Source organism: Nannobrachium achirus, assembly GCF_963921795.1.
Source record: "Nannobrachium achirus genome assembly, chromosome: 23".
Lineage (NCBI taxonomy): Eukaryota > Metazoa > Chordata > Actinopteri > Myctophiformes > Myctophidae > Nannobrachium > Nannobrachium achirus.
In genome coordinates, this window is record NC_137830.1 from 29,120,639 (window position 1) to 29,145,068 (window position 24,430).

The following is a 24,430-nucleotide window of genomic DNA, read 5'->3' on the forward strand; positions in this document are numbered from 1 at the left end:
GTCATCAGCGGGGGGATGATGGGGGGGGGGGGGGGGGGGGATGTTTCCATGACAATTAAAGTGATAACAGCGGCGGTCCACATGGTGATTCGTTTAGGAGACGTGACAGCACACAACCCAGGCCCGGCCCGGCCCGGCCCACACACACACACACACACACACACACACACACACGCACACACACAATGCTCACGTACACAAACTGTATTGACGCAATAATAGAATAATACACCCACCTACACACACAAATTCGACTAAACTTATATACCTCACAAGCACGGTTATACAGGCACACACACGCACGCACGCACGCACACACACACACACACACACACACACACACACACACACACACACACACACACACACACACACACACACACACACACACACACACACACACACACACACACACACACACACACACACACAGTCTGCAAGGCCGGTCTGCATCCATTGCTGTTTTCGTCTGTCGTTAGCTGACGCTGTTGCTGGGCATTTGAATCTTCTGATTAAGTGGTTCCTTTGGGTTATGGAACGCGGTACAGGAAATATACAGAGAGCATATTGTCCATGACGTGTACCTAGACACTGAAAAGACAACCTTTCACAAGAGCTATTGACTGAGCAGAGCATGTGTGTGTGAGTGAGTGTGTGTGTACAGTAAGTGTACCATTCTCTTCTCCATGACCATGAAGTAAAGTGGCTCCTACAGAAAACATTTCCAAGACGTTCCTTCGTCCTGCTGTTGAAGTGTCTGCCTGTCGCCCCTGTCGACTGACCTTGTTGTTTGAAGCATGCCGCGGAACAGGCTTGCGCTCGCGTGCATGCATGTATGTATGTATCTTTGGGAATGTGCATGACCTTCACTGTGGAGTGTGCAACATGCATGCGTGTGTGAAACGGCCTGTCCTTGTTGGGGGGTGGTTGGGTGGGCCCCCCGCCATCCTCTGACATGCATTGTAGCACGGTTGTGGATGTTATTATTTTTCCCCCCCCTCTGTTTTTCATTGCTTGCGCCGAGCGGTTTGGAATCATTGCGTTGGTGGCTGGTGGCATGTGTCGCACGTGGTTTGCCGTGGGTCGCTGAGCATGGGGGCAGCGGTCCGTTTTTTTGTTTGTTTTTCTTTTGCTTTTTTTTTGGTTGTTCCACAGTCAAAGCATTGCGACTGGTTCTCGGGGGTCCGAGTTGGGGGGGGGGGGAGGCGGGCGGTGTCCAAATTCCCCGGTGGTCACGAGCAGGGGGACCTGTGCTGTTTTGGTTTTTGCAGGACAGTGAGGGTGCTCAGCCACTGAACCTGTCGGCCAAGACTAGGGCTCCCGAGAGCAAGTCACCCAACTCCCCTCCAACTTCCCCACAGGTCCCTGTCAGCTCGGCGGCTGCTTCCAAGCTGGGCCACTCCATGAAGTACAGCGCTGCCCCCTCCAGCATCGGAGGACCTCCCTCCCGAATGAGCTCCATAGGTATGTGGAACAGACAGACACACACACATACACTCTCACAAGCGCGGGGATCCTGTGCTTGTAATCATGGCTGTGCAGGTGGAAACCTTGTATGTCACTTTACTTTTTAGGAAATCTAATTTTCCAATGTAGTTATTTATTTGGTCACAAGCTCTCCTTAATACTTTTCATTGGTTAAATACTTAAGATGTTTTTTTAACTCATTGACCTGACCACCCGAGCAACCCGAAAATTTTGTTGTCTTTCACTGCCTGGCTTCTCTTACCTTTTAACGTGGGCGCTAGAGTTTCCATCGTGCGCGATCGGACACGGACTATGCATCGTGCGTGTGCGGGTATTTCATCAGCTTCGAAACAAAAAGAAAATTGTAAGCCGTGTTGTATACACAGAAAGCTAACGGCCGGAATAGAGGATGGACCATCCTGCTTTCCGGTTTCGGCCTCAATATTAATCGGTCCGTCCCCATAATGGTGAAACCGATCGCGGAGGATTAGTTCCGGCCTATTTTAGTTTTGCTGCGATAAAATATATATATTTTTAATTAAAGCTTATTAAATTCTCTGGTTCCTCGGGCCTGGCGGCGAAGCAGTACAACGTTTTTTTTTGGGGCAGAGATTGTGTTAAAAAGCCAATCTACGCGTTCACAACACGTCACAGCTTGTAGATGCACCTACAGTACGCATGCACAGACACATACAGTAGTATACTGTACACATGAAAAAGAATACTCTCTCAAACACAACAGGATACACATTATCTACAATTATTCACATGACCACTGAAGATCACGCTCATGTAATACACGTGTAAAAGAAAGAAACGAGAGTTCCCAAGTCGTGCACACTACAGCACATGTGGCATTATGAGTCTCTTATTATGAGGGACGGCAACAGTTACTGCTCTGTTGGTGGTAATTACAAGAAGATGATGTGTATTCGTAGGCGCCATTGTCAACGTGGTGGCAGCAATCATAGACAGACATGACAGAAATGAGTCACTGTTTGAGAGAGAGAGAGATTAGTGCATTTCTTTTGCCTCCCGAGCAGGGAGTGGGGGGATGATAAAAAGAGGGAGTGCATGACAGACAGGAGGTATCGGCGATGAGATTAGACAAGCCTCTTACATCTACCGGGAGACCGCGAACAACCAGCATTAATGACACAATGACAACACACACACACACAGAGAGACTCACATTTATACACACTCTCATGGAATGACAAGTACACACACAAAGGCACACACACACACACACACACACACACACACACACACACACACACACACACACACACACACACACACACACACACACACACACACACACACACACACACACACAATCCCACCCCCTTCCCATCCCGTACAGTAGGCAGTTAGCCATATTTCAGACTCCTCGGCTAATCTCAGTGTTTTTCAACAAATCTGAGGATTTAATATCAGATTAGCAACGTTGCGGCTCCAGATGTTTATTGTTCAGAAAAATGGATTAGGACGCATAAAAGTTTGTGTGCGATCCCTCTGTAGAACATGTGTTACGTGTTTGGTGTGCGTTTGGCGTGCGTTTGGCGGGCGCCTCCGATTCCCACTTGTGCTGTAAGTTTCAAGGTTCCCATCTGCGAGTGCTGGCGTTACTCAGTCACTATAGAACAGTGTTTCTCAAACCTTTAACATTTCAAGGTCTCCCCTTAACTCTCCCCTTAACTCTATACAAATGGAACCAAATGGACCCATTAGGGTGCATTTGGTTCCATTTTATATACTGTTAGAGTTACAGACTTGTATGGGTCAATTTAGATCCCCATAAAAGGAACAGGTCTGAAACTCTTGAGTGTTCAAACAGGTCCATTTGTACACTCTCAACGTTATGGGGGTCCTCGCAAATAAAACACTGTTAGTGGACTCCTGATTTGCCATAGTGTCGTAGTAGTCTCGCGTAGCCAGACAACTATTCCACAATCTCTGAATGCTATATAGAGTCTGGAACAGCAGCTCCCGAACGGCGAGTATCGAAAACGGGCATTAACGTTCAAAAAAATATATTTTAAAATGTCATTTCTGCTAAGCAGCAAGCTAAACATGCTTATATGATTTTTATTTATATAATGATAAATATGTGTGATGTGAGACTGAAACGGAAGTGACGTGGGGGCTTCACTTCCGCTTCATCTCGCACTCACCGTTTCTATTTCCGTCTGCCAGACTGTATGCTGGGAGCATTTGACCAAATCGCGGAGGCAACAGTCTGGCCACGCGAGACTAGTGTCGTAGTAAATCAGTGTCGCACATATTGTGAAGAAAACCTGCAGAGACTTGACATTCAGTAATTGGGTCTTATGCTCAAAAGTAGAACATTACATTGGCGTGTAAAACAGAAGAAAAAAGAAATCAAAAATCAACCTGAACGTGGCCAGAGCGCTCTGTCTTCTGGTCTGTGGAATGTAAAATAAAACCACCGTTTCCTATAATGTGCTGTTTTCACTGTTGCAACACTTAAAACTATGAAATAGGCGTGAACCCGTAGCCATATTCAATCACAGCTATGTAGGTATTTGGATACAAATTTAGGTATGACATTTATCGCACAGCCCCAGGGGGAAAAAAAGTGTTAAATTGACCCTAACCCTAACCCTCGGGCAAGTGGGCATGACCTTTGGACAAGTAGAACATGACCTATACTTGCCCGATGGGCAAGTGCCTCTGAGACCTATAGTGTCAACCCCTGCAGGCTGTCAGTGCCTCTGACGTCTCGACAGCGTCAGGCAGACTCTGTCTGCCTGCTGTCCCGTGTCCTTCCTACCGCCGGACACCCTGTTGTCCAGACGTCTATGGTTCTGTTTCCCCTGAGAATTGCATGTCCACTCCCAGGCTTTAGACAGCAGCATTCAGTGCATACACGCGCACACACACACACACACACACACACCTATCGGGGTCACACTGACTTGCATCAATGACAGCGTAGGAGAGCGAAGGGTTAGAACTAAGCCAAACACACACACACACACACACACACACACACACACACACACACACACACACACACACCACACACACACACACACACACACACACACACACAGTCTGTCACTGACACAAAAGCACCTCTGGGAGCTCTCTTCTGAGCTCCCTCACATTGACTGCCAGCGTGTGGGTCTCTCTCTCTCCTCTCGTGTGCCCTCTTTCAACCCCCCTCCACAAAAGGCCCCCCCTCGCTCTCTCACGTCGCAGATTTTGTGGGTTATGACTTCTGAAAGAGTTCAGGGCGCTGTCGTTACCAATCTGACGCTGGTAATCTGGCCCGCCGCGGCATTAGCGCTACGGATTAGCGCAGATAAAGACCCCCATAAGCCAGGAGCGGCTCTTTGTTAAGAGCTAACCCCAACTTATAAAGGGAGCCGATAGCAGGACACACACACGCGCACACACACACACACACAGCCAACCACACACACACACACACACACACACACACACACACACACACACACACACACACACACACACACACACACACACACACACACACACACACACACACACACATACACAATTCAAAATCACGCAGATACACACAGTCAACTCATGTTCATTTATCCATTTAATAACTCAGAGTGTACAAATATAAAATGTGTGTGCGCGCACGCACTTTCCCTTGGGCGTGTGCGCAGTGAAAGTTGTTAAGGAACGCTGAGGATTTTACTGTGTACGTACTGTACTGTACACACACACACACACATCCCAGGGAGTGTGCGCACGCATGCACTCTACACACGCGCGCGCGCACGCAGATGCCAGCGATGCTCCATGGACCGATATAAGACGTGGTAATAATACAGATAATAGGCAGTGAAGAGGAACAGGGGATGGGAGCCGCGGTCCGCGCTGCACCACGGGGGCACGTGTTTGCGGTCGGGGCAAATTAGCGGGACGTTTTAGCCATAATAAGAGTCATCTGTCTGCTTCTCTTCAAAGAACCGCATCGGCTTTCAAATGAAAAAGAAGAGAAGCGGAGAGGCTTTTGATGTGCACACGCACAGCATGTGCGCATGTGCGTGTGTGTAAAATCATTTCAGATTGTCAGGGGTACAGCTTTGGGAGCTAGCGAATTTTGAAAAAAAAAAGATTTTGAGGATTGGAAGTTTTATGTCCAGCGAGTGGCTGTTTAATTGTGTTGACTGACCCTGCGTGCGTGCGTGCGTGCGTGCGTGCGTGCGTGCGTCTAAAGTCTCCTCTCTCTCACTGAAGAGGCCGGGGCAGTTTGAAATTGGGCTCGCTAGAGGCGCATGCACTGAGTCACACAGCCTACAAGTCAAGTTGTGTGTGTGTGTGTGTTTGAGAGAGACACAGAGAGAGAGAGTGAGAAACAGAAATATCAGAGGGACTGATACACAGAGAGGCAAACATACAGAAAGAGACTTATACAAAGAGAGACAGACAAATGTAGCGTTAGGCCTGTCACAATTATTACATAATCGTCTAATCGCAATTATTTGACATACTGTAATCGCAATTATTTGACATAATCGCAATTATTTGACATAATCGCAATTATTTTGTCATAATCGTGAATGTTGAAAAGTGTTCATACATTTTCAAACATTTTCAGAAATAGTGGAAATCTACAGATCTACAAGCTCACAACATGTCGCATCACAACGCCTTGTGAGCTTGTAAATCGGCTATTTCCACTATCAATGTTATTTTTTAAGTAGAAATAATAAGTCAAATATGTCAGTAATTTCTTTGTGTATTTAGGTTATGTGTCATATCTGCCATTGGAAACTTCAAAGCCTACAAGCCAAACAGAAATGTAATTGTCAACGACAAAAACACAATTAAATCGTTAATCGCAATTATTTGAGTGACAATTAATCATCATGTAAAATGTCATATCGTGACAGCCCCTATGTAGCGTATGCCAATGCCTTTACCTCACAGTACAGGAGACAAATTATTCAGACAAACACACACACACACACACACACACACACACACACACACACACACACACACACACACACACACACACACGCACACACACACACACACACACACACACAGCATTTTGATTTCACCCTCAAAACAATAAAAAATAAAGACAATAAACACAAACCAAACCAATTGTATTTTTGCCTCTTCTCTCCGTCCGTCCCCCACAGACCTGCTGTCCTCTCTGTCCTCGGGGTCCTACCTGAACGACCACGAGGCGGTGACCAAGGCGTTCGCCGAGGCGCGGCAGATGAAGGAGCAGCTGAAGAGAGAGCAGCAGGTGCTGGACGCCAAGGTGGCCGCCGTCAGCAACCTCAGCCTGAACAACGGATGCTCTGACAAGGTAGAGCACCACCTCCTCCACCCATGACTTACAGAACACCTCCACCCATGACTTACAGAACACCTCCTCCACCCATGACTTACAGAACACCTCCACCACCCATGACTTACAGAACACCTCCTCCACCCATGACTTACAGAACACCTCCTCCACCCATGATTTACAGAACACCTCCTCCACCCATGACTTACAGAACACCTCCTCCACCCATGACTTACAGAACACCTCCTCCACCCGTGACTTACAGAACACCTCCTCCACCCATGACTTACAGAACACCTCCACCACCCATGACTTACAGAACACCTCCTCCACCCATGACTTACAGAACACCTCCTCCACCCATGACTTACAGAACACCTCCTCCACCCATGACTTACAGAACACCTCCTCCACCCGTGACTTACAGAACACCTCCTCCACCCGTGACTTACAGAACACCTCCTCCACCCATGACTTACAGAACACCTCCACCACCCATGACTTACAGAACACCTCCTCCACCCATGACTTACAGAACACCTCCTCCACCCATGACTTACAGAACACCTCCACCCATGACTTACAGAACACCTCCACCACCCATGACTTACAGAACACCTCCTCCACCCATGACTTACAGAACACCTCCACCACCCATGACTTACAGAACACCTCCTCCACCCATGACTTACAGAACACCTCCACCACCCATGACTTACAGAACACCTCCTCCACCCGTGACTTACAGAACACCTCCACCACCCATGACTTACAGAACACCTCCTCCACCCATGACTTACAGAACACCTCCTCCACCCATGACTTACAGAACACCTCCACCACCCATGACTTACAGAACACCTCCTCCACCCATGACTTACAGAACACCTCCTCCACCCATGACTTACAGAACACCTCCACCACCCATGACTTACAGAACACCTCCTCCACCCATGACTTACAGAACACCTCCTCCACCCATGACTTACAGCAGGGGTTACCAAACTTTTTTGTCTCAGGGCACCCCATAAATATTTGTTTTAATCCGAGGCACCCCTACATTATAATTTTCACTCCCAGCACCTTATATTTATAGCATATTGTTGTTGTTGTCGGGTGTAAACCTTGTATGTCCAAAACCATTCGTTTTGTATTTATCATCTATAAAATGTACTAAACTAGTGAAAACAGCAGATCTACAAGCACACAGCGCGCATTGTGTGCTTGTAGATCGGCTGTTTTCACTAGTTTTGTGCGACAGTCTTGTATGCTGAAGCAGGGCTTTGCTTTACCCCCCCCCCCCCCCCCCCCCCCCTCCCCTCCCCAACGAGCACTAAGAGTTGAGGTATTACATCATTTTGTGTAACACAGTTCTATTATGAAAATAGCGGATCTACATGCTCACAACGCCTCGCGTTGTGAGGCGTTGTGAGCATGTAGATCCGCTATTTTCACAATTTCTGCCTCTAATATTTGACAATTTGGCCGATTTTTGGCCGATATTAAAAAGTCGTTTCGAAAATATTTTATAAAAAAGATTAAGCTTCATATATGTGTTTCTATTCAAAAATGACCACAAAAGGTGTGCCATTGATAGGCCGACTTTGTTTACATCCCTTATCAATCCATATAAAAGAATAGAAGAGGGATATAAACAAAGTCAGTCTGACAATGGCCAAAATGATTATTTCATCGTTATTTTACGCTTTTTGTGGTCATTTTTGAATAGAAACACATATATAAAGCTTAATCTTTTATAAAATATTTTCGAAACATTATTCTTATTTTAGTGTCCGTTTTTCAAGAAAAAGTTGACTATAGCTCCTTTATATTGTCACTTTAGAAATGTGCATATACCCTCTATACACTTAAACTTGATGTTGGTTTGTTTACTGTTGAGTGAGAAAACAAGTTAATCATCTGGGGACCCCTTCCAAAATAATTTGGGGACCACTGACTTACAGAGCCACACCTCCACCCATGACTTACAGACACCTACACCCATGACTTACGGAGCAACATCTTGTATTCACACAAGTGACACAATTTGATTGCAAAAAAATAAACTCGTATGAGTGAATGAGGCACAAATTCACTTTGCCTCTTGTGCGAACAACACCATTAGACCCACTTTATTGTCAGCATTTATTCAACAGAGTAGGCTTGAGGCATAGCTGTTATTGAACGCACAAATTCAGGGAAAATTATAACTGCACTCTTGAAACAAATGTGTTAATTTAGGTGATCTCGTGTGCGATTAGGTTTGTTTAAAAAAAGAAAATGAGACAATAACTGTAATGAATCATAGTTAACGATCTCTTTCTAATCAGATTACTGTACTTCAGAGTTAAGTGTTCCATTACTAGGTTAACAATGAGAGAATAACAGCCTCATTAGCAGACTTTATTGTGATGAAATATTGTATAAACTGTAGTCCGAGTAACTAATCATGCTTAATTAATACATTTCGCAATGCATTACTGTAATATTAGAGCATATAGAATACAATAGTTTCAACAGGAAAAAAAAAGGAACCGTATTCTTCTTCAAATTACATTGTTGAGAAAATACAGGAGCGAAAATAGATATTTAAAATGTCATCATCAATCCTTTTTTCTTCTTAAAGAATCGTTACAGACAATCCCAAACGTCTCAAATCCTACTCAGATGTGCACATAATGGGCATAAAAATAAAAATAAAAAAAGTCACCCCGCGCTCCACGCTGTTATTGTCACCATGTGTTAATTTGTCTTGCCACACGCCATGCCTCACCCCGCTATGTAGGAGGCAGCGAATCACTGCACAATGTGCTCGGTGAAACGTGTTGAAACTAAACGGGGCTAGATAAGGTAAAAACCAGAGGCGCTTCAGAGGCAATGAGTGTGTCTGTGAGGCGTGCTGCAGGGCTCTGTGTGTGTGTGTGTGTGTGTGTGTGTGTGTGTGTGTGTGTGTGTGTGTGTGTGTGTGTGTGTGTGTGTGTGTGTGTGTGTGTGTGCGTAGCAGAGCGCAGCGTCGAGGAGACAGTAATGTGAAGTGACGGCCCCGGCTCCTCAGCAGCGTGGCTAAATTGTGGTTATTTGTTAAACACACTCGGAGTCAGCCGGCGTGTATGCGCACGCACGCACGTGTGGCAACAGTGCGCTTGAAGCATCTGCAGCGCTGACATTCAACAGCTCTTTCTCTTCCTCTGTATTTCTCTCTCATTCTCTCCCTGTCTGATGGATTTCAGACTTACTGTGTAGTCAAATCCTGTGCGTTCATTTTTTTTTAGCGTGTACAAATTAATGTGTAACCAAAACATTTTGTACTCGCTCAGAGTTACACATGGATATAGACTCCTAGAGACCGTGTGTGAAGACACTCTCTAATGTGGATTAATTTTTTCGTTATACAAAAGGGATACAGCGTTTCACTACAAAATCTTTATTCATGGGTTGCATTTGTAGTCCTAAACCAGCCATATTGAAGGACCAACACAGGTGTTCAATTTGTTTGATTGGCATAGAACCAATGTATATGTTAATCAAAACACCTGTGTTGGTCCTCAAAATGGCTGGTATAGGACTACAAATGCAACCCATGAATGGTGTCAGGTAGACTCTAGAGCAGGGGTGGGCAATACTTTTTTCCATGGGGCCACATGAACAACAGAAAATATTGTGGAGGGCCGGGCCAAAAGGCAGTGCTCCCCGCAAGATGTGCAAACTAAACACACAGCTTTACCTCCGACTTCAGTAAATAAATACAGAGCAAACTGTACTTAAGTACAGTACTTAAGTACATGTACTTAGTTACTTCACCCCCACTGCTTAACTGCAAGGTTGAGAACCACTAACAGTCTAAAGGCCTGTGTCAGATGAATGCCGCTCATCCCCTGCAAACGTTTTGTTCAAAGCATGACATGAAGCTTCACGTCGGCAACTCAGGGCCAAAACCACCACCTCCACCCCTCTGCCCATCGCTTTGTATTACACGCACTGTGAAGCCGCTAGGTCCTATGGCTCCAGAGTACAATGCCGCCGTTTCTGACAGACTCAAAAAGGATTAGTGGTGTCACTACTTTGTGTCTGGCTGGCACTCAATCCACTTTTCACCCATGTACCATACCAAGACTTAGTGTCACGCTATGCTGTCACCCTCTCTGTTCCTCTCTGTGTCGCTGTCACCCCCTCCATCTCATATTTCGTCGTTGTCGGGCAGAAACCTCGTATCTCCAAGTTTCAAATGTGTACGTTTTAAGTAAAGCCCTGCTACAGTACATCATACAAGGCCGTCGCACAAAACTAGTGAAAACAGCCGATCTACAAGCACAGACCGCCTCGCGGTGCGAGGCATTGTGTGCTTGTAGATCGGCTGTTTTCACTAGTTCAGTTAATTTTTTAAATGATAAACCCAAAACGAACGCTTTTGGACATATAAGGTTTCCACCCGACAATGACGACATATATCTCTGCTGTTGGGCCGAAACCTCCTAACTCCTAAATGTTCATTTTCGGGAAAATGAGCTCAAGTGGAGTTAGGAGGTTTTGTCATTTTTTTACTACTTTCCATTGGTTCAATATTATTTTAACCAACACTCAGAAACACCACTTCATGGAAACATCATATACTGTCTGGCCTTGGAACGAGGCGTATTATTAACAATAAAAAAACAAACAACAATACTCGATTGTATGAATGGCTACGACACCGTGCGTCAAACCTCTGTCTTCATTCCATCTCTCTCCCCAAAATCTCGTAACTGTTATTTATTCCAATCGAGGTAAAAAATGATCGCCGCCCAGCGATTAGATTCCATTGGACTAAAAACAGGAGGAAATGCATTTCATTAGCAGCAGCGCGGCATCCGGGCTCCATCCAGCCGGCTAGCGGGCCGGGGTCGTGTGGAAATGGGAGAGAGCACTTTTTGGAAGGTTGTTTTTGAAAGACAACAGTGTTTTGGGAACCGTTCCTAATCGTATAATTAAAATGTAAAATGCCAGCTCTGGTGCAGTGTGTGTGTGCGTGTGTGCGCATGTGTGCGTGCGTGCGTGAGTGCGTGTGTGTGTGTGTGTGTGTGTATAACGGCAGACGGTCTCTAGCACCGAGCGCGCCGGCTGCTTGCATTACGCATGTAAATGCACAGTAAATCAGCCTTTTATTGGCTGTAATAAATACCCAGGGGGCCGTGCGGCGTGGCCTCACTCTCGTCCCCCTGCACTGGGCTCCCTCGTTCTCTCCCTCTCTCGCTCTCTAATGTGTCGACCCTCGGGGCCCGCGCCAAGAGAGGCGAGCCCGCAACACTCCACTCATGCAGGTGGCTGCCAGGAGTAACCACACACACACACTCACACACGCACACGTACACACACACGCACACGCACACGCGCACGCACACACAGTCAACAGTCAACATCCAAACATCAAACAGTGGTTGTAAATGACAACCTTACACATGCAAACACTCACATTTGGATGCCGAGTGGCAAGCGCGCGCAAGCATCCAGCGCTACAGCCGTTCAACAGAAACGGTTTCCACCGAACCCGGCACTCAACACAGCACTGAAACATGGTCTACTTTTCTTTCCGAGGCATCAATGGAATTAACTGCTCCTAGAAATGTCTGAATTTATACTGTAGATATAGGAACAGACAATGGATCTCTTGACATACGTATGTGACGTACATTCTAATGTACTGTAGAATGATTCTACAGCAGCCTGCAGTGACTTCGTCATTCATTAAATTCACCCGGCTTGTCTGTGTGTGTGTGTGTGTGTGTCTGTGTCTGTGTGTGTGTGTGTGTGTGTGTGTGTGTGTGTGTGCGTGTGCGTGTGCGTGTGCGTGTGCGTGTGGTTCCAGGACAAGGCAGCCTTGGAGAGTCTGAGCCAGCAACTAAAGCAGCAAGCAGAGGACAAGTTCAGTCACGCTATGCTGGACTTCACCATGAGCGGAGACTCTGACGGTACTAGGAACACACAATGCCCGCACGGCGCACGCACGCACGCACACACGCACACACACGCACATACACACTTGTATTAAACCTATTAAGACCGGGAACGCATCTGTGTCACGTAACCACTTTAACTATACATTTTTATACTTTGTGCCGCGCTGTGAGCACTATTTTAGAAAAATGTGTGCAAATCTTTGAATACATTTATATTTTTAAAGCAGACTTTTGTAACTCAAGCCTTTGCTTCTGGGGGTCCCTGTAACAACATGTTTTGAGATGGGGGTCCGCGGCCAAATACATGTAATTTGGGGGGGTCCTTGACATCAACATTTTGAGAACCACTGATTTAGAAGAAGGATTTTTAAGACATTTATAGAATCGGTTCAACATATTCAAAGACAAAAATAGCATATCTACAAGCGCTGCGAGCTTGTAGATCTGCTATTTTTCAATAGTTGCGTTCCTTGTCTCAATGGGTTATTAATTGCTCTTGTATGGATGGATTGCTGTTTTTCGTTTTTGTGCAGCTAAATGAGTGACGGGTCCATCCTGCAGGTGTGTGGTTTTGAACCTCTCCCCCTCTCCTCTCTCCCGTCCTCTCAGCAGGCTCCCCCAGCGTGTCAGACTCCAGGATGTTCCGGGAGGCGCGGGGCCGCGGCAACGCTGAGCCGCACATCAAGAGGCCCATGAACGCCTTCATGGTGTGGGCCAAGGACGAGAGGCGGAAGATCCTGCAGGCCTTCCCCGACATGCACAACTCCAACATCAGCAAGATCCTCGGTGAGGAGACGCACGCACACACGCACGCACGGATGCACGCACACACACAGATGCACGCATGCATGCATGCACACATGCACAAGCGCTTCCCCTCTCTGCCCAGAGAGAGAGAGAGAGAGCGTGAAGCGTGAATGGAGAACAGAGACATACGGAGTCACGGCATGTCACTGCTCCGCCAGCTGTCCTCGTGCACAATACATGATCTCTCCCGCTCAGTGAAAATGTGTACATACATGCCTTGTGTGTGTGTGTGTACATACACATGCATATATATATATATATATATATATATATATACAGTATATACAGTATATATACACACACACACACACACACACACACACACACACACACACACACACACACACACACACACACGTTTAGATGTGTATATACAGTATACTGTATGTGTGTGTGTGTGTGTGTGTGTGTGTGTGTGTGTGTGTGTGTGTGTGTGTGTGTGTGTGTGTGTGTGTGTGTGTGTGTGTGTGTGTGTGTGTGTGTGTGTGCGCGCGCGACGCGCGTGCGTGTGTGGCCATGTTTCTCACACCACGACATCCCCGTCATATAAGCCTCTGATACACGTAGCAATTTTTTCAACCAGCAACGATCAGAGGCGTCAATTGGGTATGGCCATTGGCAGCGTCATTGGATTAATATTTTTTGCCTTCATGCGTGCAAGACACCAACAGGTATGAATTTATTTTAGGAAGTACATAGCCAAGGTATGGCAACTGCCATAACATAGCCATATCCAATTGACACCTCTGGTCGTTGCTGGTTGATATTGATGAAATAATTGCTACGTGTATTAGACTCTCTCTCTCACACACACCTCTTTACAGTCAGGCTTACAGAGCAGTTCCACTCTCCCCTCCACCCCAACGCGCAACCATTTAAACGAGCGAGCGACAAAGCATTGCCTTGCCGTACGTACTTGCAGTGCGATACGCGCATATCCCAAACACACTCCCCCACACGCCAAGCAGCACACATATAGATTTCCTTTCATATGTACCGCATGTACTGTATGTATGTACTGTGTCGCACACACACACACACGCACACACACGCGCATGCACACACAGGTTTCCTTACAAGCAGCCTGTTAATGAACAGCTGGGGAGTGTGTGTCTCTGACAATGATGATATAATTCATTATGCATTAAACAAGCAGTGAGAGGCCTCCGTCTGACATTTCTCAACCCCCCCCCCCCCCCTTCCCCCGACCGCCGGGATCGCCCTTGACATTTTAAAGAGCTCCTAAGCGTTTTATAACACGGCGAAATCTGGTTTTAATAAGCCTCCGCTCTCTCTCTCTCTCTCTCTCTCTCTCTCTCTCTCTCTGGTTCCGTCTCTCTTTTGCTCCTCGTTGGCCTGATTTCTACATGTCGTGTGCCCAAAATAGCAGATCTATGCGATGCCTTGTGAGCTTGTAGATTGGACATTCTTTTGCAGCGCAGCGACCACGCAACTAAGTATACATCGAGCCTTTATTGCTCCCTCTCTCTCTCTCTCTCTCTGTCTGTCTCCCTCGCTCTCGATTGCTAACAGAAGGATCTGGTAGTGGAGCGAAGAGAGAGAGAGAGAGAGAGAGAGAGAGAGAGAGAGAGAGAGAGAGAGAGAGAGAGAGAGAGAGAGAGAGAGAGAGAGAGAGCACAGCCAAGCGCTGACAGCTTTTACCCATTAAACATACAGTAGTCAAGTGTTTAAATTCAGACCAGATATGACGCTCATGTGGGGAAGGCGTGCATGTGCATGTGTGCGCGCACGCACACACAAGCCGACACACCAGATTTGATTTCTACGTGTAGATTTCACAGGGCTGTAAGCTAAACTGAGGGAGGTAAAGAAAGAGAGCCGTGGCAGCAGGTTAAGTGACTTCCTCGTTAGTTTAGATGGATGCATGGCGTTCATATTGTTCTCTTCATTAACCCCCCCCCCCCCCCCCCCCCTCTCTCTCATTACTATGAGTAAGCCTCGATCAAATCTTCCGTGAGACATGATGATTGTGTGTGTGTGTGTGTGTGTGTGTGTGTGTGTGTGTGTGTGTGTGTGTGTGTGTGTGTGTGTGTGTGTGTGTGTTAGGGATGGGACATTATTCACATCACATCGCGATTTACGACATTATCGCGATAATCAAAATCCATTATCCTGGGGCGGAACATTTGCCAAAGAATAGCAGATCTACGAGCTCACAACGTGTCGCGTCGCGAGCTTGTAGATCGCCTATTTTTGGCTTAAGTTCTCCGAATATGGACGTTAGGGTTCAAGTGGTTGATATAACATTTGGAGGACCCCCTGTAGTAACTCTGAGGACCCCCTGTCTTTCTCTCCATCCACCATCCATCCATCCGTCCGTCCGCCCAGGCTCGCGCTGGAAGTCCATGACCAACCTGGAGAAGCAGCCGTACTACGAGGAGCAGGCTCGCCTCAGCAAGCAGCACCTGGAGAAGTACCCCGACTACAAGTACAAGCCCCGGCCCAAACGCACCTGCCTGGTGGACGGCAAGAAGCTGCGCATCGGCGAGTACAAGGCCATCATGAGGTCCCGCAGGCAGGAGATGAGGCAGTACTTCAGCGTGGGGTAAGCACAGGGCAGGGTTCCCACCACGGTCATGAAATTCCTGGAAATATTTTGAAATTAAAAAAAAGATTTTTCCACTACTGGAAAAGTTTTGGAATTGATCAAGGGTCCTGGAAGGTCCTGGAAAAAATAGCTATGCGTTGTCTTTGGTTATTGATTTTGTTAATACCTCTGAAATGACAAATTAAACATTGGCCAAATTGTCAAATATTAGAGGCAGAAATTGTGAAAATAGCAGATCTACATGCTCAAAACGCCTCGCGTTGCAAGGTGTTGTGAGCATGTGGATCGGCTATTTTCACAATAGAACCGTATTATACAAAATTCCTCAACTCTTAGTGCTCGTCAGGGTGGGGTCCCCAGTTCAAATTATTTCGGGGGTCACGGCCTGAAAAGGTTGAGAACCACTGGCATACACTACCTGTCTTTGGGCATTGCGCATAGGAGTAAGCGACTCGTTATTGAGCTGAGTTGTTATATAGTCCTGGAAATCGGGTTAAATATTCTTAATAACCCTGACAGGGGCATCACAAGGGGGGGGGGGGGGGGGGAGTGGGACTGAGTTACTAGGGCCCAAGGAGGTGGAGGGGCCTGGAATTATTTTATACTTTAGCTATTGAAAAATAGCATCTCTACAAGCTCGCAGCGCGGCACTCGCAGCGCTTGTAGATCTGCTATTTTTGTAAAGTCGTGAAAATGTGTGCAAATCTTTGAATATATGTATTTTTTTTGAGCGGACATTTGTAACTCAAATTTTGCTTCTGGGGGTCCCTGGAACTAAATATTTTGAGATGGGGGTCCGTGGCCAAATACATATCATTTTGGGGGTCCTTCATATGAAAAGGTTTGAGCACCACTCACATAGAAACCTTAGAAGGATTTGAAATGATTCAAAGACTTGCACACATTTTCACGATTTTTCATTTACAAGCTCACAGCGCAGCACTCGGTGCCGCGCTGTGAGCTTGTATATCTGCTATTTTTCAATAGTTAAAGTACCCAGGGCCCAGAATTTGTTGCGATACCCCTGTTCTCAGGAATACAGTATGTTACGGTCAACATTTCTAGAAGGTACATACATACAGTAGTTTCAATGTTAAATCTGATAAAATAATTGCTGTCTGTGGTTAAAATTTGTGAACTGAACTTTGAACTAGTTCATATAGAAAGTGATCTTTCCCAACACTGATGATTTGTTTATCAAGGTGTAGCCACATTAATTTCATTTCTTTTCTTTAATTCTCTGGGATAAATTATTGGAAATTAATTGGTCATTCTTCTCTGTGAATCCTTGTGTTTTGATTCTATGATTTAGGAAATCCTAAAACTTAAACCTAACCTAGAAAAAAAAAGCTGACAAGCATAGTAAAATTCTCTGTTCATTTAACTGAGGGTGTACACATGGAACCAAAGGTACCCCTAAGGGTTTGTGCTTCATGGCAGGAAATGGGGTGGACAGATACTCCTGTCACATGGTGGTAATCAGTTACTTTACCAAAGGTTACAATGGGACATTGGGATAATTCTTTCATCAATTTGTGCTTTGAAAACGTTTGACTATTAACTATTTACTTACTTATTCTATCGATTACTTTTTCGACTAATCTAATAATGTGAGTGTGTGTCTATGTGTGCAGGCAGCAGGGCCAGATGCCCCTGTCCTCAGCAGGTGTGGTGTACCCAGGTGCTCTCTCCATGGCGGGCATGCCCTCTCCCCAGATGCCCTCAGAGCACTCTAGCATGTCCAGCAGCCCCGAGCCCAACGCCAACCCCCACCAGAGCCCCTACCTGACCGGCCTGAAGGGCGAGGAGCCACGCATCAAACAGGAGGAGCTACGGCTGGACGAGAGAAACGGCGACCCGTACGACGACTTCGACTACGAGGACGAAGAGGCCGACTACACGAGCGACAATGACAACCGCATCAACCAGTAAGGCGGAGCGGAAGGGCCATTCGTTCCCCGCTTTCCAGCCAACCACAGCTGGTGAACCCTCCCCCCCTCCCCGAGTCTACAAAAACCCCAAGCAACCAATCAGGAAACAATGAACTTCTCTTTTTGCCAATCACACTGAATTTCCATTCTCACTATGGCCCCACCCTTTTCCCAATTTCTCCCAAACAACCATAGGACTCTTACGCAGAGCCAAACCCCTCTCCCACTGGAGTCCTGACACCAGCATTTGACCAATCAAACCAAGCACAGGACCTGTCACTCACACTGACTGTTACACAAACTGGAGTCTGGGAGGAACTGAAGGAAAACGACAAAGCTAGCTCTGAAGCTGAACGCTGAATACTGGACTGCTGACACGGAGACGGAGCGAGCGCCCTGACATGGAGGCTGAAGCCGCAAGCGCAGTCAACGACCACGAGTAAGCTACAGAACACGGAGGAGAAGCGTGAATCCCACACAAACACAGTATCATAACCTTTAGACCTGTTTGTAGACACGCAGACATTTTTGAGACAAACAAAAATGAAACTGATTAAAGCGGACCTGTCAAGAGGCTGAATCGATGACACTTTACGATGGCGGACCTGTTTGTTTATTATCGAAAGACACTTTTAAAGATACAGCTTTGTTTTGTTTTTTTGTTCTCGGTTCTATAATGTTCTCACTCAGGTACACGGTGCCAATAAGTGGCTTGTGAATGTGAATTGTTTTTGTTTTCGTGCAACAAGTTTGAATAATAATAGAAAAAGAGACTTTTTTTTTCTCACAACCTCTTTCATTGTAAAGCGCCCGAGAGACATTAGACATGTCTATATTTTGAACGAACAGCCTTTGTTTCACCTCGCAATGTACGTTTTTCGCTGTGTTTCTTGTGACACCCACCCAAAACCAACCCCCCCCACACCACCCTTAGAATACAATGGGCCGGTCAAGACTGAACCCTCTGTGTCGGACAGCGAGGACCGGCCCTGCAAGAGATTTGGGGGGCATTGAGTTTCTCATGCCATGGAGCAGCACTGTGTTGTGAGACAATCCCTTCTAAAAACCCACCCCAGATTTATACTCGCTTATTGTGCCGCGTCGCAAGCCGCAAATAGCAGATCTACAAGTGCGCAACGGGTCGCAGCGCGACACATTGCGAGCCTGTAGATCTGCTATTTGCGTTGTTTTGATACAGGAGCACAAAGTTTGTGTGAATCAACCATAACTGTCCTCTGACGTCGGTTGTTTTTCTATTGGCTCTTTTCGACAAATGAAGGCTAACGACAAAACCTTCCAGAGCGGAACCTGCAGCGTTTGGTGATGGTAGTCTGTTATGTTTCCATTCTAACCAGAACCACCCCTAACGGGGGAAGTAAGTCTTAAAGGAAAAACAAAAACAAATTGAGGATAAAATTGCCGATCTAGCCAAGCTTGTAGATCTGCTATTTTCATCATTCTTTTTGAAGTTCTGAGTTCCCAGAACTCAGGGTTATAGCACCACCTTCTGAGCAGGTCCTAAATTAGGTTCTGAGAACCTTGTCTGAAACCCGAGTCGTAGCATACAGATCCAGAACTTGTGAAATATGTCTCACCACGGCACGGCGCGGTTCGCAGAGTCGAAAAGAGTCTGTAATTTGACGACCTTATCTGAACCTAGGGATGGGACGATATGAACATTTCATATCACGATTATTGTGACAAAAGAAATCGTGATTTACGAGAGTATCACGATAATCAAAATCCATTATCCTGGGGCGGAACATTTGCCAAAAAATAGCAGATCTACAAGCTCACAACACGTCACAACTCACAACGGGTCACAACGTGCCGCGTTGTGAGCTTGTAGATCGGCTATTTTTTGGCAAAGACACTTGATAGAGAGTGAAAAAAGACTGTATCAATTACGTATATTATAAGTACCTTTTACCAATTATAGAGGGTTTAAATGGTACCGGATATGCAGCTCGGCAAATAAAAGGTGAATTGATCCCAGTGCATGACGGAGGACGATATCACGACAAATTAAATCTCCACGATACGATTATCGTGAGTGTTTTTTTTATCACGATAAACGATAATATTGTGTATCGTCCCATCCCTAACTGAACCTCCCCGTTTTCATCTGACAACGTCACGCCGATGCCCTCCGTGTCTTTCATGATGACGAGGGCTATATAAATGCACACAAAGAGAGACTCTTAATTACTACTGCCCTGGGTTCAGATATTTCATACACATGTACAGTACCACGCACGTCGTACGCGTTCACACGCACATGTACCGCTCATATGCACGCGGTGGAGATGTTGGTAGCTCCCCCCACTCGCTCACATATCACACACACACACACACACACACACACACACACTTGCATATACCGCTGCCATTCTGTCACCCAGTGTTGTCTGCTACCCTCCAATCAAATGTCGTTCTGCTGTGCCCCCACCCCCCCTCCCCATAAGTGGGCAGAGCTGAGGTGAATTCAGCCAGTCAGTGTTTTTTCTGTTTTGTATTTGAAAAGTGTATTTTATTTGTATTCCTCTCTTCAAACTGCCTCTAGTCTAATAATATTATTAACAATAATCATAAGGATTGTCAGCGTTTCCTAAGTTTAGTAAGTTATGTACAGTATAATTTATTTTTTATTTTTCCTCGTTATCTGTTTTTTTTTTTAAACGACCAATTACGAAACTCCGGCGGTCGCTGAAACATTAAACTTTATTTAGCTGTTAGATATTTAGATCTCTGAAGGAGAAGAAGAAGAAGAAAAAAACTAATTTTACCTTGCTTTGTTTCAAATGATTCTGTTCCTGTTTCTAATTGTTTGATTCGTTTATTTTACGCGTTTGTTTTGATCCTATAAATGGCGGGCGGGGCGGCCTTAGGACCGTGAGCGGCGCCGTCAGTGAAGGAGACGGCGCCTCTCATGCACTCCACGCACCCCCCTCGCCTCCATTATGAAGACTTAACCCCACCCCTTTCATGTCCAAACCCATTTCTAAAAAAAAAGCACTCAAACTCTGCGCCGTCAGAGCAAGAAAGAAAGAAGAACGTGATTTTTTTTTTAAATCATTATTATTATTATATTATTATTATTATTATTTGTAATGTTTATAATGTATAATGTGAAGGTTTTCTGCTTTTATTTTTGCTTTCTTTTATTTTGGAAAAGACTGAAGAAGGAGAGGGCAGTCGTATCGCTCGAGGAATCTTGTTTTCTGTGAACAAAGAGCCCCGTCCCCGTTTACTCGCCTGGCCGTCTCACTCACGCACGTGACACATTATTGGCTAGAATCCACACACACACACACACACACACACAACGCATCACATCATGCATGTACATACACAAACACACACACACACACACACACAAACGGGCGCTCTGTCGCGCACATACACACACGCGAGAGCACACAGACACGCTTCAAATGAAGAGATTATCGTGACAACCAAACAATCCTATGCTGTCCTTTTTATGTTTAATTAAAAAAAAATCTACATAAAATATATTCATTAGAAGTATTCTAGTTTAGCCAATCCTGTATATACATTTTGTTTTGTGATATATGAACATAATTACTTTTTTTCTTTTTTTTAATATATAAATATATATACTAGAAAAACAGTGTTTACGGAGTTCCTTCCCTGGATGTTCCACTGCGTGTGGACGTGAGACGGCCAGGTTCCATTTTAAAGGGATGTTCACACCGAGCACTATAACTATAAAAATATAGTTTTAAGAATTGTTTTAAGTGAAGTGGATGGCAGATCTATAACAGATTGATTGATTGATTGATTGATTGATTGAATACTTAATTAACAAGATTATTAGCAGTACAGGTAGTACAACGTCACTGTCGGGTGGAAACCTTGTATCTCCAAGTTTCAAATTTGTATGTTTTTTTCGAGAAGTAAAGCCCTGCTTCATCAGACAAGGCCGTCGCACAAAAGTAGTGAAAACAGCAGATCTACAAGCACACAACGCCTCGCGGTGCTTGTAAATCGGCTGTTTTCACTATTTAGTAAAAAAAAAAAAAATGTTAAAAAACGAACGCTTTTGGACATACAAGGTTTCCACCCGACAACGACGACAAGCAAAGGTTATGCTAAGGGGATAACACAGAAAAGCCCCAGTGGCTCCCATTGTGGCCCAGTAAAGACATACACTACATACAGTAAAAACTATATACATACAGATATACAATACAATGGTGAATGATAAAGTTGCAGTTAGCTATAGTGCTCACTGTGAATGGCCCTTAAAACCTGAGTTATACTTAATCACGCACAGAGTGTCGGGCACCCAAAATAGCAGATCTACTAAGTTGTGAGCTTGTTGATGCTGCTATTTTTCAATACCCGACACCCGCATGCTAAAACAAGTATAAATCACGCAGTAGTGACTCCTAAATGAGGAGCTCTTTGCTTTGTTTAAGCTCCACACTGTGTTTTTTCTAGGAGCCGTGAGCCGCTCGCTCAGGTCCCCACGCTCACAGTCACGCTCTGCTATGGATAGACGTCGTTCGCTAATACTCTCGCTCATATCCACACCACAGCGTCTTAATTGGCCGCATATATTCCTGCCACGTGCACAGTCAAATCCAGAGTGTTAAGTTAAAGAGGCGTATTAGAACACTGCCCAATTGTGTCGTTTGTTTTCCTGTATAGGTTTAAAGAAAGGTAACGTGGTAACCTCATGTTATACACACGATAAGCAACACAGCTGCCGTTAATACGATTATCAATGGGAGTGATAGATCAGTGGTTCCCAAACTTTTTTAGCTTGTGACCTAAAAGACACATTTTGGACTCGAGAAAATGTTCACTACTTTTAAAATAGTAATAATTGGCATTCCTTTGGTTGATATGAATTTCATGTTGAATATATTTTATTATAATTTTAAAATATTGTCATGTTTAAACTGCACACTACAGGAAAACAAATGACAAAACCGGCCTAGGGTTTCATGCCCCCTTTGAATCTGAGAGTGTACAAATGTAACCATATGGGCCCCCGTTAAGAGTTACAAATGGATACTGTCAACACTGAGGATTTCATTTTGTATTGTTTTTACTGCGTAGTGAGCATCTCGGTGTCATTCTCGCTGATCGACCACCCCTGTTAATCATCACAGTGGTTGTAACCCAATGCTGGAGATGTGGATTAGTCCACCACGGGGACATAGAGAGGGGAGGGGAGGGGAGGGGCAGGTGGGGGTGGGAGGGAGGGGGGGGGGGGGGGGGGGTTAAGACTTCAATCATCCCTGCTGGCAAGGTCTGTCCCCAATGTTAAGACAATGAAAATAATGATAGCGATGAAGATGATGATAATAATATTTAAGACAATCAAAAGTCATGAGTGGAGCTCGAAACAAAGTAATTATTACAAGTTTAAAAAAAAAATCTTACCATCTCAACTTGAAAAATGGAGAAAGATGATTATGTAAATATAACATAGAGTTATAGATTTATATTTTGTTCATAACACATTGTAATATAAGTTGTATATTTCTTTTTTTTTCTCTCTCTCTCTCTCCCTCTCTTTTATTGATGTTATCCATGCCACAGAAAAAGCCAGAGTCGAAGTACTCTCACAAAAAAAAGAAGAAAAAATATCAAAGAAATAAAGAAAACAGGAGGAGAAAAAAAAACAACAGGCCGTGGGCTGCCACCAACCATCTGTTCTAAGTTCACTTTTTTTCAGTATTATTGCCAGACGAGGCTCTAATAAAGACAGCAATGTGTTCGGTAAAACTTCAGCTGGTCCGGGTCACTTCTGTTACACACGCACGCACGCGCGCACACACACACACACACACACACACACACACACACACACACACACACACACACACACACACACACACACACACACACACACACACACACACACACACACACATAGAAAGGCATACTTGCACACATACACACTGGAATAAAGTACTGAATCTTCATTTAAAAAGATGGAATTGGACCAAAATAGTTAAAGAAAAGTGGTGAAAGTAGACAGACATGCACGCACGCACGCACACACACACACACACACACACACACACACACACACACACACACACACACACACAGACTTAAACGTGCTGGCGATTGATTGATTGATTGATTCAAGTATTTAGTAGAAGTTTGCATAGGAAAGGGTACAGTTTCATGACAGTACAAGGTCAACTAAAAGGAGATCCTAGTATGCTTTTCGGCTTATTTGCACAGGAAACCTTTATGTATCTCATATAACATTGAAGACACATTCAACACGGACGGATAGAACACAGCACTATGCAGTAGATATTGTCCAAAAAAACAAAACAAAAAACAGAGCAAGAAATATATACAGTAGATACCGTAGGCAGGCGAGGACAGTAAAGTAATTGACATTCAATGACATTTTATA

The 24,430-nt window shown here is 45.1% G+C and overlaps 1 protein-coding gene across 1 annotated transcript in view; it reads left to right on the forward strand.

Annotated features, from left to right (window-relative positions):
- The window catches only part of sox5 (SRY-box transcription factor 5), a gene marked incomplete at its 5' end in the record, with an annotated part of 122,391 nt that extends 99,191 nt beyond the window's left edge, over positions 1-23,200 (forward strand). Inside the window, 6 exons of the mRNA XM_080754308.1 lie at positions 1,362-1,464; positions 6,627-6,799; positions 12,624-12,726; positions 13,327-13,500; positions 15,871-16,087; positions 17,725-23,200. Of these exons, the coding sequence (XP_080610434.1) occupies positions 1,362-1,464; positions 6,627-6,799; positions 12,624-12,726; positions 13,327-13,500; positions 15,871-16,087; positions 17,725-18,022 (1,068 nt within the window). The 3' untranslated portion in view covers positions 18,023-23,200. The remainder of the gene's footprint in view (positions 1-1,361; positions 1,465-6,626; positions 6,800-12,623; positions 12,727-13,326; positions 13,501-15,870; positions 16,088-17,724) is intronic.
- Between the last annotated feature and the right edge of the window lie 1,230 nt (positions 23,201-24,430).